This window comes from Paroedura picta, chromosome 3, assembly GCF_049243985.1.
Source record: "Paroedura picta isolate Pp20150507F chromosome 3, Ppicta_v3.0, whole genome shotgun sequence".
Taxonomy (NCBI): domain Eukaryota; kingdom Metazoa; phylum Chordata; class Lepidosauria; order Squamata; family Gekkonidae; genus Paroedura; species Paroedura picta.
The window spans coordinates 2,396,741-2,410,016 of NC_135371.1; the positions used below are offsets into that span (position 1 = coordinate 2,396,741).

Genomic DNA, 13,276 nt, shown 5'->3' on the forward strand with positions numbered 1-13,276 from the left:
CCTTTTCTGGTTCTCTGCGCCCATTTTCTGAGACAGGAGATACTCCAGGAGCGCGAGAAAGAAAGGGAAGCATTTTTCATCCGTCTGCAGCCCTGAAAGGGTTAAAGCCAGAGAGCTGTTGCCTAGACAGGGCGAGCAGGGAGCAGTCGCTGCAGAAGGGCCAGAGAGGACCGGAAGGGCTACAACAGCAGGGGGAAGCCTTGCAGCTGGAGCCTGGGAAGGCTTGCTCAGGAGTAAGTCATACTTGAGGGGAGGTAAGCGCTTCATTCTTGGAAGAGAGAGATGCTGATGCAGTAAAATAGTGATGATTCAATAAAATAAATAATGGTTCATAATAGGCTGTAGGCCACCCCGAGGCCAAAATCATAGATATCTGCAACTGGTTTTATTTTCCCGAAGGACCCAACAGGCATAACTTTTAAAAACATGGTGTGTTGTATAGCACGATAATGGCAGTCCTGATATGCAAACTACAACAAGAACTCTGCTGATCTACCAGGGCAATTTGTAGATGTCTCTTAAGCAGGGTTGGCGATGTAGCTCCATGATCTTTCGGATTCTTCCTGCTTTTTAAAAATATGTTTTCCTCTCCCTTTTCACAGCCCCGTGAATAAGGGTATATTTTCACAGTTGGAGGTGACTCAAGAGGAAGGGGATGGAAGAGGACCTGGACCCAGAAGGACCTGGAATTGGGAAGAGATCAAGGAAAAGTCTCCATCCCATTCAAACAAGAAGTGGCGCTGAATTTAGGGAAAGAGCTCTGCCAGAGATCTTGGCTCCGGAGACTTTGACCACAGATATACACAACCGAAACTTCCGCCACTTCCACTATCATGAGGCCGAGGGGCCCCGAGAAGTTTGCAGCCGGCTCCACGGACTTTGCAACCGCTGGCTGGAGCCGGAGAGGCACACCAAGCAGCAGATGCTGGACCTGGTGATCCTGGAGCAGTTCCTGGCCCTCCTGCCCCCGGAGATGCAGGGCTGGGTGAGAGGATGTGGGCCGGAGAGCAGTTCCCAGGCAGTGGCCCTGGCCGAAGGCTTCCTCCTGAGCCAGGCAGAGGAGAAGAGGCAAGCAGAGCAGGTGAGGGGGATTCATTCAATCAGTTCAAGAAACAACTTTATACTATGGTTTCCTTGCCAGATATTTATGCCTCTAGAGAACTGATTGGCTAGGAATAAAACCCTGCCCTAATTGCTGACCCTGTGGTTGAACCAGCTCTGCTGGTTAAACAATTAAATATTTTATTTTTATTATTTTATTTATTCATTTTATTTATATATACTGCCCTTCCCGAAGGTTTAGGGTGATTTACATGAAACTGGAACAATACAATTAACTCAATTTGTAGTAATGTGGAACCAACAGTAACAATAACAACAATATTATGATAATAATAAACATTCTACTCATGTACCACCCCATTCCATCAGCTTGGGGTGGTTAGCAAAATTATAAAGCCATACAAAAGAATTCATACAATAAATACAAATCTTACATGAAAAATGACCTCCTGATATTAATTTCTTATGGCTTTTTTTCCAGAATTTAGAGAGGTCTCCGTTGGTGGGTGTTTCATGAGGGGAGGTCAGTATTTCTTGGTGTCATTGCTGGGCCTCAACCACAGGCCTGGGGGAACAGCTCCATTTTGCAGGCCCTCTGGAATTGTGTGAGATCCTAGAGGGCCCTGATCTCCTGAGGCAGAGCGTTCCACCTGGCTGCAGCCAAGGCCAAAAATGCCTTGGCCCTGGTTGAGACCAGTTTTTTCTCCCTAGGGCCAGGGACCCTGAGTAGATTAAACTGCCTTCTCCTTTTTTTGGGGGGGGGGTATAAGGGAAGAGGCAGTCCTGAAGACAAAGGGGTCGCAGACCAGTTAGGTTGATGAGGAGTCTGGGAGTGGGGCAAGATCTGTCTCCTCGGCCTGTTCCATTCCTTCTCTTACGAGTCTCCCTTACTGTTTCAGGTTTTTAGGCCATCAGTGAAGAAGGAAGCAAAGTTCTCTGAAGTAGAAGGAGCTCCGTCAGAGGAGAGTCAGAGGTCAGAGGAACTGGAGCATGCCCAAGATGCCCTGTCAAGTGGTAAGGGCAGAAGGGGCTGGGGCAAAATGGAAATACTTATGCTCACTACAAGAGTGGACTTCTGGGACTAAATGCCACAAAATATAGTTATGACTACTAATCAGGAGGGCAAAGGACAGATTAATGGAAGGCAATTCCATTCTTATGCACATTATCACCTTCCTTTTATTAGAAGGACTCTAGGTGGTTTAAAAAAAATCTAGGTGTAGCTATTACCCATAGTGGATAAATGGAACCTCCATGTTCCCCTCAACTGGATGGCTTAGTGTAGCCCAGTCAAATCAGATCTCAGGAGCTAAGCAGGGCCAGCCCTGAAGAAGGAAAGTTGGCTTTTATACCCTCCTTTTTTCTACCCGAAGGAGTCTCAAAGTGGCTTACCATCACCTTCCCTTCCTCTCCCCACAACAGACACCCTGTGAGGTAGGTGAGGCTGAGAGAGCCCTGACAGGACTGCTTTGTGAGATCAGCACTATCAGTACTGTGACTGGCCCATGGTCACCCAGCTGCCTGCATGTGGAGGAGCAGGGAGGAGCTCTCCCGATTAGAAGTCACCGTTCTTAACCACTACTTCACACTGGCTCTCGTGTCCTGGTACATTCTCGGATGGGAATCCCAGGCTGCTCTTCAAAGGCAGGCAGAAGCAGGCCATCTCTGAACTTCCCTTGCCTTGAACAACTGCCGGGTCGCTGGAAGCCAGCTGAGACTGGATGCGAATTTACACACAGACACCTGGACCATGTTCTGAGGCAGCCTACCTCCCAAAACCCATCACCAGATGCCAATAGTTTCGTTTCTGGACTCCTGCATTCCAGGGGCACCTGGTGGGCCACAGTCACAAAGATGTGGTCGCGTATTTGAGTTCCAGAGTACACCCTTTTCAAGTCCGGAGTCTGAAACATGTCAACAAAATGTATACCCCCACCCCCACCCCTGCCACCCATGCTCATGGGGACTTCCCCGTATCCTACAATTTACTAAATTTCATGAAAAAAATTCTGAGTGTGTCTTCACAACTCAGAGAAGGAGTGTGTGTGAAGAGGGTGCAGGATCCGGACGTATGTGAGAGACCGTTGAACTTCATATCCCGCCCCCCGCGCGGCAGGACTCTTTGCTCTGTGAATTCGAGTCGGTTGGTGATTCCTAGAATCACAGAATCATAGAGTTGGCAGGCACCTCCTGAGTCATCTAGTCCAACCCCCTGCACTATGCAGGACACTCACATCCCAATCGCTCACCCACTGTCAGCTGCCACCCCCTTGAACCTTCACAGAATCAGCCTCTCGGTCAGGTGGCTCTCCAGCCTCTGCTTAAAAATCTCCAAAGATGGAGAACCCACCCCCTCCTGAGGAAGCCTGTTCCATACTAAGTAGGCGTAGCCTCAGCCAGGGGCAGGGCCTTTTTGGTCCTGGACCCTATCTGGTGGAATGAGCTCCTGGAAGAGCTGAGGGCCCTGTCAGTGTTATTACAGTTCTGCAGGACCTGTAAAATCAGAGCTCTTCCACCAGGCATTTGGTGGAGACAAGGAAGATCGACTGGGTCCCTCCTCTAGGCACCTGAACACCTACCCTGAGGCATTGGGCTGGGTTAGTTGTGGGGAGGATTATTGAGTGTTTCGTTTTATTGTATTTTGTTTTTATTGTTGCAAATTGTTGTGAGCCGGCTGGACCAAGAGCGGCAGTCTAGAAATGTAATAATTAAAATTAAATAAAGCAAGCAAATGAACAAAGGGTCTAAGCTGATATCCTTCCTTCCTTCCTCCTTTGTCTCTCCTCTCAGGCCGTGAAGAGGTGGTGTTGAGCCATCAGTTTTGCAGAGGAGGGGAATGCACTGGCACATCCCCAATCCAGGTAGGGGAGAGGAGCAGGTGACCACCTGGGTCCCCCCTTCTTTCTTGGGGGAGGGGGCTAGATTTGTTCCTGCAGTTGTTCCTAAGGAGTCCGAGTAACAGAGGTTCTAAACTCTGCACTCTTGACCCAGGCCAAGTTTTCCTGCACCCTCCTAGACTGACCCTGTCCGGGGGTCACCCTGTCCGGTATGTATTCTCTGCCTCGCAGAACTCCTGGCAAGAGAATCCGCTTTTCTTTTCAGCATCCCTTTTCCTTCGAAGAAGTGGCCGTGTCTTTCACGGAGGCCGAGTGGGCCCTGCTAGGTCCAGGCCAGAGAGCTCTCCACAGGGAAGTCATGCTGGAGAACTACAGGAGTGTGGCCTTCCTGGGTAAGGATCTTTCGTAGGTGGCAAAGGGATGATGCACGGGTCAAAATATTGAACAGTCGTATGTTGTTTTGATGCCTGCCCTGTTACTCCCCACCCCACCACTGAGGCCTCGAGGACTGGGGCGGCAGCAAAAGCAGCATTCAGCATGGATGAAGACGCTGACCCAAGCCTGCCGGGCGTGCCCAGAGGTAACTGAGGCCATCACCCAAACCAGAGACGGTGTCCTGACCTGAGGCTGTGGAAGTGATAAGAGGCACTCAGAAAGATTCTGGCGTGGGCCAGCAAATATTTCCTGTCCCTCCCCTGAATATTGGGGAGCCCTGCGGTGTGCTTCTCTGTGAAAAGGTGGCCAATATGGATGCTTTGCAGGGCCAGAACCAGCCAAATCAGATTTTAAAAGTTTTTTCCCCTGTGTTGTAAATTGAAAAAAAAAAGTTATTTACAACTGTGTCTATCTATATATTCGGCTTTGGTGAAGATGAGCATGATTGAAACACATTAGGTTTGAACGTTGGCCTTTATGGTGTACACATGATGTTTTATGTGTACCCAGTAGATAAGATGTTCTTTTATGGCTTTTAAACACTTCTTAGCTCTAATAATTGTTCCTATTTTTCTATATTTGGTTTTATCCCTAATCTTTGCAGCACCAGAGTTCAAAAGCCTCAATTCTTTGACGCTCGGCCTTCCTTATGGTCCAACTTTCGCAGCCATACATTGCAACTGGGAATACCATAGCCTTGACTAAACGCACTTTTGTTGGCAGGGTGATGTCTGTGCTTTTTAGGATGCTGTCTAGATTTGCCATAGCTTTCCTCCCCAGGAGCAAGCGTCTTTTAATTTCTTTGCTGCAGTCCCCATCTGCAGTGATCTTGGAGCCCAGGAAAATAAAATCTGTCACTATCTCCATTTCTTCCCCATCTATTTGCCAGGAATTGAGAGGGCCGGATGCCATGATCTTTGTTTTCTTGATGTTGAGTTTCAAGCCAACTTTTGCACTCTCCTCCTTCACCCGCATCAACAGGCTCTTTAGTTCCTCTTCACTTTCTGCCATTAGAGTGGTATCTATATTCAAATTAAATAATCACTAACAAAATTTAAATATTTCAGATCAGCCCCCTTTGTGTGGGCTCTAACCAAATGCCTTTATTCCAACAGGGGCTGATCAGGAGGATGCAGAAGATGAGGAATTGCATCGATGGTCAGATGAAGTCAAGAATGAAGACTTGAGAGGAAATGTCAGGAATCAAGGCAGACTCAAGAGGCAGAAAGGAAACCATACAGTCCAGAAGAGGCCTCAGCCCATTCCCTGCCAAGAGGGGGATTTCTGTCAAGTGAACATCTCAGATCAAACTCAGTATAATTTCCATTTGCAAATGCAGAGGGGAACGAAGACACATCAATGCCTGGAGTGTGGAAAGAACTTCCTTTGTAGAGCAGAACTAATTGGACATCGGAGAACACATACAGGAGAGAAACTTTATAGCTGTTCAGACTGTGGCAAGAGCTTCTCGGAGATATCAGACTTTGTTGAACACCAAAGAATTCATTCAGGAGAGAAGACATCTATCTGCTCAAAGAATGGAATAATATTCTGTGACGGAAGAAAGAGTATTTTACATTTTCCAAAGTATAGCATAATGAAAGCACATAAGTGCTTACGGTGTGGAAATTACTTCAAATACAGATCACAGCTCCTTCTGCACCAAAGAATGTACAGACAGCAGAAACCTTTTGAATTCTCACATGGTGGAAAGAAATTTGATGAGAGATGCACCCTTCAAAATCATCTAAGGAATTACAAAGGCGAGAGATCTTTTCAGTGTTCAGAATGTGGAAAGAAATTTAGTCGGAGTGACCATCTTCTACGGCATCAGGGAATCCACAAAGGAGATAAACCTTTTAAATGCTCAGAGTGTGGAAAGAAATTCAGTCAGACTTCCACCCTTCAAAACCATCTAAGAACCCACACAGGAGAGAGACCTTTTGAATGCTCAAAATGTGGAAAGAAATTCAGTCACAGTTGCACTCTTCAGAACCATCTAAGAACCCACACAGGGGAGAGACCTTTTGAATGCTCAGAATGTGGAAAGAGATTCAGTCGAATTGGCCATCTTAAAGAGCATACGAAAACCCATACAGGAGAGAAACCTTTTCAATGCTCAGAGTGTGGAAAGAAATTCAGTCAAAACTTTACACTTCAAAACCACCTAAAAACCCATACAGGGGAGAGACCTTTTCAGTGCTCAGAATGTGGAAGAAGATTCAGTCGGAGAGGCGTTCTTCAGTTGCATCAAAGAACCCACACAGAAGAGAAACCTTTTGAATGCTCAGAGTGTGGAAAGAGCTTCACATGGAGATGCCAACTTCATCAGCATAAAATAACTCACACAAAGGAGAAACCTTTTGAATGCTCAGAGTGTGGAAAGACATTCATTTGGAGAGGCCAATTTCAACAGCATCAAAGAATCCACACAGGGGAAAAACCTTTTGATTGTTCAGAGTGTGGAAAGAGATTCATTCGGAAAGGCCAGCTTCAACAGCATCAAAGAAGCCACACAGGGGAGAAGCCATTTGAATGCTCAGAGTGTGGAAAGAGATTCACTTGGAGAGGCCATCTTCAGCGGCATGAAAGATCCCACACAGGGGAAAAACCTTTTGAATGCTCAGAGTGTGGGAAAAAATTCAGCTGTAGTGCACATCTTCAGCAGCATCAAAGAACCCACACAGGTCAGAAACCTTTTGAATGTTCTGAGTGTGGAAAGAGGTTCACTCAGAGCGGCAATCTTCAGCAACATCTAAGAATACACACAGGGGATAAACCTTTTGAATGTTCAGAGTGTGGGAAGAAATTCACTCTGAGTGGCCATCTTCTACAGCATCAAAGAACCCACACAGGGGAAAAACCTTTTGAATGCTCCAAGTGTGGAAAGAGATTCAGTAGAAGTGGCATTCTTCAATCACATCAAAGAACACATACACGGGAGGAATGCTCCTCCTTTTGAGTGCTCAGGGTGTTGAAAAAGCTTCCCCTGGACCGTTTATGCACTGGAGGTTTGATGCCAGGCTGCAGGCTGGAGTTTTAGTCGTGGCATGTTGCCCCACCTCTTCTTGCACCCACACAGGGGAGCATTTGGCCTGGTGCTCCTCATCTGCCCCCGATTTTTGCTCCTGCATGGGAGCTGGGACAGTGAAGTGCCCAGTGCATAAACGGTCCTGGAGAGGCCAATTTCAGCAGCATAAAATAACCTACACAACAGAGAAACATTTTGAATGCTCAAAGTGTGGAATAAAATTCACCTTTTGTATGCTCAGAATGCAAAAAGAAATTCATTATGTATTCCTGTCTTCGATAGGGAACTTTCTGATTCTCAGAACATGGAAAGAAATTCAGCCAGAGGGGTCATCTTCAGCAGCATCAAAGAATCTTTTGAACCCTCAGAGGGTAGAGGAGACTCACAGTTCCTTATTTCGATGACTTCAAAGAATCTATGGGAGGACAAGAGCTTTTTTGAATATCACACCGAAAATAAAACTACAGCGTCCCCAAAAGGGCTGTTATGTTCTATATTCTTGGAAACAAACACAGAAATATAGCACTGGAAGACTGGCCAGGGATTATGGTTTTGGGGGGCACCATCTGGGCATGGAATCGGGGTCACTATGGGGTGGACTGGTAGTTGTGAATTTCCTCCATTCTGCAGGGGGTTGTCATAGATGACCCTGGAGGTCCCTTCCAACTTTTTAATTCTGTGATTCTAAGGGCACTCAAGGGGCATGTAGTTCTCCCACTTGGGAAATGCACAACTGCTTTGCCCCCCTCTCCCCTCCCTCAGTGACCCTTCAGTATTCCCAGAGGAAGGAGAAAAACCTGTCCGGAATCCTGTGTCACTACATCCTGGAGGCAAATCCCTCACCCCAAAGTGATGACTGGCATTACGCTGGGCATTTAACTAAAGGGCCAAGAGAGTCGAGCACCGGCTCATTCCTTCCTGTTCTCCCTCTCATGATCTGCCTAGAGATTCACGGCAGCAGCATTGCTGTCAGATGGTTCTCCAGCCTCTGCTTGAAACCTCCAAAGAGGGAGAGGCCACCACCTCCCGAGGAAGCCTGTTCCACTGAAGAATTGCTCTGTCAGGAAGTTCTTCCTAATGATTTGCTGAAATTTCTTTTGATTTAATTTGTTCTGGTCTCAGCAAAAGAAAGCAACTCTGCTCCATCATCTGTATGACAGCCTTTCAAAGACTTGAAGATGGCTATGGTGCCACGTCTCGGGCATCTGTTCTGCAGTTCACCCAGCTCCATCAGCCTTTCCTCACCGGACGTGGTCTGCAGGCCCCTCGCCATCTCTGCTGCCCTCCTCTGGGTGCGTTCCAGCTTGTCAGGCTCCCACTTAAATTGCAGTGCCCATTGGGTGGAGACGGACGGGGCCAGCAACTAGTCCCCGTTAATTATTTCTTTACACAACAGAGAAAGTGTCTGCCATTAATTATGAACATGGACAGTTTTATTTCTCCAATGTTTTTGTGAACTGCAACTGAACTAAAAGGACTGATTAGCTCTTTTAGCAAAGAATTATCATATGACATCATTTTGGATTAATTTGGATATCGTGAGAGAGTTAACTCGTTTGCCATTATGTGCTTTTGCCTTGTAGCTAGTTACGATGAAAGCTCACCCCTTGAATAAATATGTGTTGGTCTTAAAAGTGCTTTTGGATGCTATTCTTTTTGCAGCTGGTTTTAGAAAAGTGATCCTGCAGTGCCCTCCAGTGCCAGAAGATATTTTTTTTACAGTTTTAAAATTTGCCACTCCTGAATGAAAAGCTTATTCAGATTGAAATAACTTGGAAATAACCTGAAATAGCAACAACACAGAAGCACTGTTTAACTTTAACACATTTAATTATTATTAATAATAATTGTTCACTCTATTTGGATTGCTTGGGGATATGTGTTTCTGAAATGCCAAGCTGTGGACTAATCATAATGGTTGGCTGGAAATTAGACCCATTGGGCAGAGATGCCCTCCTGGCTGAACAGCGGGCCGGCAGAACTCCACAAGACAACAAGCTGTCTACAAATCCCCTGTCACCAGTGCCCTGATTCCGAGAAGGGGTCTGCACGGGATACGGCAAGCAGGCAGGTTCCTGCCCGTTGTCAGGCTGCTAGGCTCACGGACAAGGGCTCTGCTTGACAGGGGGGCAACCACAACTGGGGCTCACTCATAAAGAGAACCTCTAAAACCAGGGTGGGTTTTTGTCTGTCCTTAAAAGGAGGGTCAGTTCTCCTAGACAAAGTTTCACTGCCTTCCACCAGTTCCCCTTTGTAAAACTGTAAAAACAAAATGTAAAGTTACTGGAGGGCACTGCAGGATCACTTTTCTAAAACCAGCAGCGAAAAGGACAACGGCCGTCAAGCAAACTGCTCTCAAGCTCTTTCCCAGGATGGTCTTCAGTAGAATAGCGAGATCCAAAATCAGGCAACTGGTTGGTCTCAAAGGTGCCAAGATACAAATCCAGGAGTTCTGGTTCAATGGTTAAGAGCGGCAGCCTATAATCTGGAGAGCCAGGTTGGATTCCCCACTTGTCCACATGCAGCCAGCAAGGTGATCTTGGCTCCTCACAGCCCCAGAAGTGTTGTTCTGACTGAGCAGCAATATCTGGGCTCTCTCAGCCTCACCTCCTTCACAGAGCACCTGTTGGGGGGAGAGGAAGGGAAGGCGATTATAAGCCGCTTTGAGACTCCTTTGGGCAGGGGCTCATGGGAATTGTAGTCCATGGACATCTGGAGGACCACAGGTTGACCGCCCCTGGTCTAATGCGTCATGTTAATGCTTACACTTGCTTCACTCCCGGTCAGTTTTCCAGCTCTCTCCAAGCCAAAAGTCTTGGGCACTCTCTTTTGGAGCGTTGTGGCGAGAGGAAGGGAAGGCGATTGTAAGCCACTGCAAGACTCTCAAAGGAGGGTATAAAACGAATAAAAAAGGAGGAGGGTATAAAAAAATAACTCTTTTTCTTCTTGGTCTGTTGCTGTCAGCTCAGATTCCCTCTGTGTATCATATCACCCAATAAAGGTTTAGCAAATTGTAAAAAGAGCCTCTTGTGGCGCAGAGTGGTAAGGCAGCCGTCTGAAAGCTCTGCCCATGAGGCTGGGAGTTCAATCCCAGCAGCCGGCTCAAGGTCGACTCAGCCTTCCATCCTTCCGAGGTCGGTAAAATGAGTACCCAGCTTGCTGGGGGGTAAACGGTCATGACTGGGGAAGGCACTGGCAAACCACCCCATATTGAGTCTGCCATGAAAACGCTGGAGGGCGTCACCCCAAGGGTCAGACATGACTCGGTGCTTGCACAGGGGATACCTTTACCTTTACCTTTAAATTGTAAAAATACATTACAAAATTAACTCTCATGGGAATTGTAGTCCGTGGACATCTGGAGGGCCGCAGTTTGACTACCCCTGGTTTATGCGCTGGGAAAAATGCGCTGCCCCACCTCCCATGCAGGAGCACAGATCGGGGGTGGATGAGAGGCATTGGGTCAAATACTCCCCCATGTGGGTGCAGGAAGAGGTGGGGCAACCCGACACGACTAAAACTCCAGTCTGCAGCCTGGCATGAAACCTCCAGTGCATAAACGGTCTAACTGGGCCATAAAGGTAAAGGTCTCCCCTGTGCAAGCACCGGGTCATGTATGACCCTTAGGGTGACGCCCTCTAGCGTTTTCATGGCAGACTCAATACGGGGTGGTTTGCCAGTGCCTTCCCCAGTCATTACTGTTTTTACCTCCCAGCAGGCTGGGTACTCATTTTACCGACCTCGGAAGGGTGGAAGGCTGAGTCAACCTTGAGCTGGCTTCTAGGATTGAACTCCCAGCCTCATGGACAGAGCTTCAGACAGCATGTTGGCTACCTTACCATTCTGTGCCACAAGAGGCTTTCAACTGGGCCATAAGTATAGCTAAACCCGGATTAAAGCAGTTGCTATGACCTGAGAATTATCACTCCTGCATGATCATAGAATCATAGAGTTGGAAGGGGCCATACAGGCCATCTAGTCCAACCCCCTGCTCAACGCAGGATTAGCCCTAAGCATCCTAAAGCATCCAAGAAAAGTGTACATCCAACCTTTGCTTGAAGACTTCCAGTGAGGGGGAGCTCACCACCTCCTTAGGCAGCCTATTCCACTGCTGAACTACTCTGACTGTGAAAAACTTTTTCCTGATATCTAGCCTATATCGTTGTACTTGAAGTTTAAACCCATTACTGCGTGTCCTTTCCTCTGCAGCCAGCAGAAACAGCATCCTGCCCTCCTCCAAGTGACAACCTTTCGAATAAATAAATTCAAAAAAATAAATAAATGATAAATCACTCCATTCTTGCTTCTAAATCCAGATATCCTTTATAACCAGAGTGAGGGGTGGAAAATGAACTGCGTTGCTCTTAAAGGTGCCCCTGGCCTCAGAATTTGTTCTGTGGCTTCAGGTGTGTTACTGTGATATTTTGTGGTCGAAACAGGTGAGTTGCCATGTTGGCCTGAAGCAGCAATAGAGAGAGAGAGGCTGAGACCCCCTTCTGACCCCTTGAAGACCAGCGAAGGCTCATTCGGGGCGCAGACATTGGTGTGCTGCACACTTCTTCCTCAGACGTAATGAAATAGGGTTTCCTCCAAGGGGAGGGCAGGCAGGCCTAGTCTCCAGGAAGGTTTAGCCCAGGGGTAGTCAAACTGCGGCCCTCCAGATGTCCATGGACTACAATTCCCATGAGCCCCTGCCAGCGAATGCTGGCAGGGGCTCATGGGAATTGTAGTCCATGGACATCTGGAGGGCCGCAGTTTGACTACCCCTGGTTTAGTCTAATTAACTGGGCAGTTAAGGTCTGTGAATGGCAGCAAATTAACATATAGATGGAAGTGAATGAACTGATGTGAGAATGAAGTTTGAGCGCAGTTAGCCAGGGGCTCCTGCCGCCGCCCTCCCCCCCCCAAAAAAAAAGAAAAGAAAAAAAAAAAGGCGCAGCTTCGGAAGACTTTAGTTTCCTATTCTCACTTGGCAAGGAGCAGGAGGTGTTTTGCGTCTCTCTGCAGCACCGAAAGGGTTAAGGCCGCCGAGCGGTCTGCTAGAGAGGCCGAGCCCGGGGGGGGGGGCTGATTCTGAATGGGAAAGAGCTCTGGGGGGGAGGAAGCCTCGGGGCCGGATCCCGGGGGACTTTACTCTCAAGTAAGCCATTGCAGTCTTGGAGACAGACGTCCTGCCCGCTCGGGGTCTTTTTGCTGGAGGTCTGAAGGGGCCAAATGGTTCCCCAGCGGGGCTTTCCGGGGCTTGGCTTTAAGGGTTAGTCCCGACCGGTGGGACCAGCTGCCTGCCGAGGGGCTTGCCAGGCGGCTCTTTCCCGGGCGGCCTTGGGGGGGTCCCGATCCGCCGCGTGGGCCCGCCCTGCTGGGCAGGGGGGAGATTTGGACCGGGAGAGATTGGTCAGCGCTTTATAAATGTAAAGCTTATTTATTGAGTCTTTTGTATACTTGTATCCGGTGCACTTTATTTATTTAGATTTTTATAGCGCCCTTCCGTACCGCGCTGGGCGCTTTACACCAAGCGTTGCAGAATAGTTACATAGTTGCAAGCCGCCTCCTGTCCCACCCCAGGGAGCGGGAGCACGAGATGCGTTTGGGCAGAGAAATAAAGAGCCCCCCGTGGTGCCCGAGGGAGGGGCAGAAAGGCAGGCTCTGAATTTTGTAAGACAAAACACCTTCTCAGGCCTGGAGGTCGGAGGGAGGCCCAGGAACAAATCCCAGGATTGATCCTTCAGGCTTATGGCTGCCCCAAAGACCAAGCATACTGGATGGGAACCCCCCTCCCCAACTGCAGTGGGCGGTATTTACTTTGTTATTTCTTAGCATTTCTAATTTGCCATTTAAATCAGAGTCCAGTGGCACCTTTAAGACCAACAAAGATTTATTCTGGGTGTGAGCTTTTGAGTGCATGCACTCT

At 48.0% G+C, this 13,276-nt stretch overlaps 2 protein-coding genes across 5 annotated transcripts in view; one reads left to right on the forward strand and one right to left on the reverse strand.

The window, feature by feature from the left end:
• Positions 1-13,276, reverse strand: part of LOC143833891 (uncharacterized) — a 234,189-nt gene that overhangs the window by 189,021 nt on the left and 31,892 nt on the right. The gene's annotated exons all lie outside the window — the stretch shown is intronic.
• On the forward strand, positions 169-10,360 carry LOC143833931 (uncharacterized). Of its 2 annotated transcripts, XM_077330270.1 has the most exons (7): positions 169-254; positions 603-1,081; positions 1,962-2,076; positions 3,853-3,923; positions 4,165-4,291; positions 5,450-7,322; positions 7,507-10,360. In XM_077330270.1, the coding sequence occupies exons 2-6, from the start codon at positions 656-658 to the stop codon at positions 7,294-7,296; spliced, it is 2,586 nt and encodes an 861-aa protein (XP_077186385.1). In that variant the 5' UTR covers positions 169-254; positions 603-655; the 3' UTR covers positions 7,297-7,322; positions 7,507-10,360. The 2 variants fall into 2 exon arrangements, with proteins under 2 accessions (XP_077186385.1, XP_077186384.1); XM_077330269.1 differs by having other exon boundaries at positions 5,450-10,360.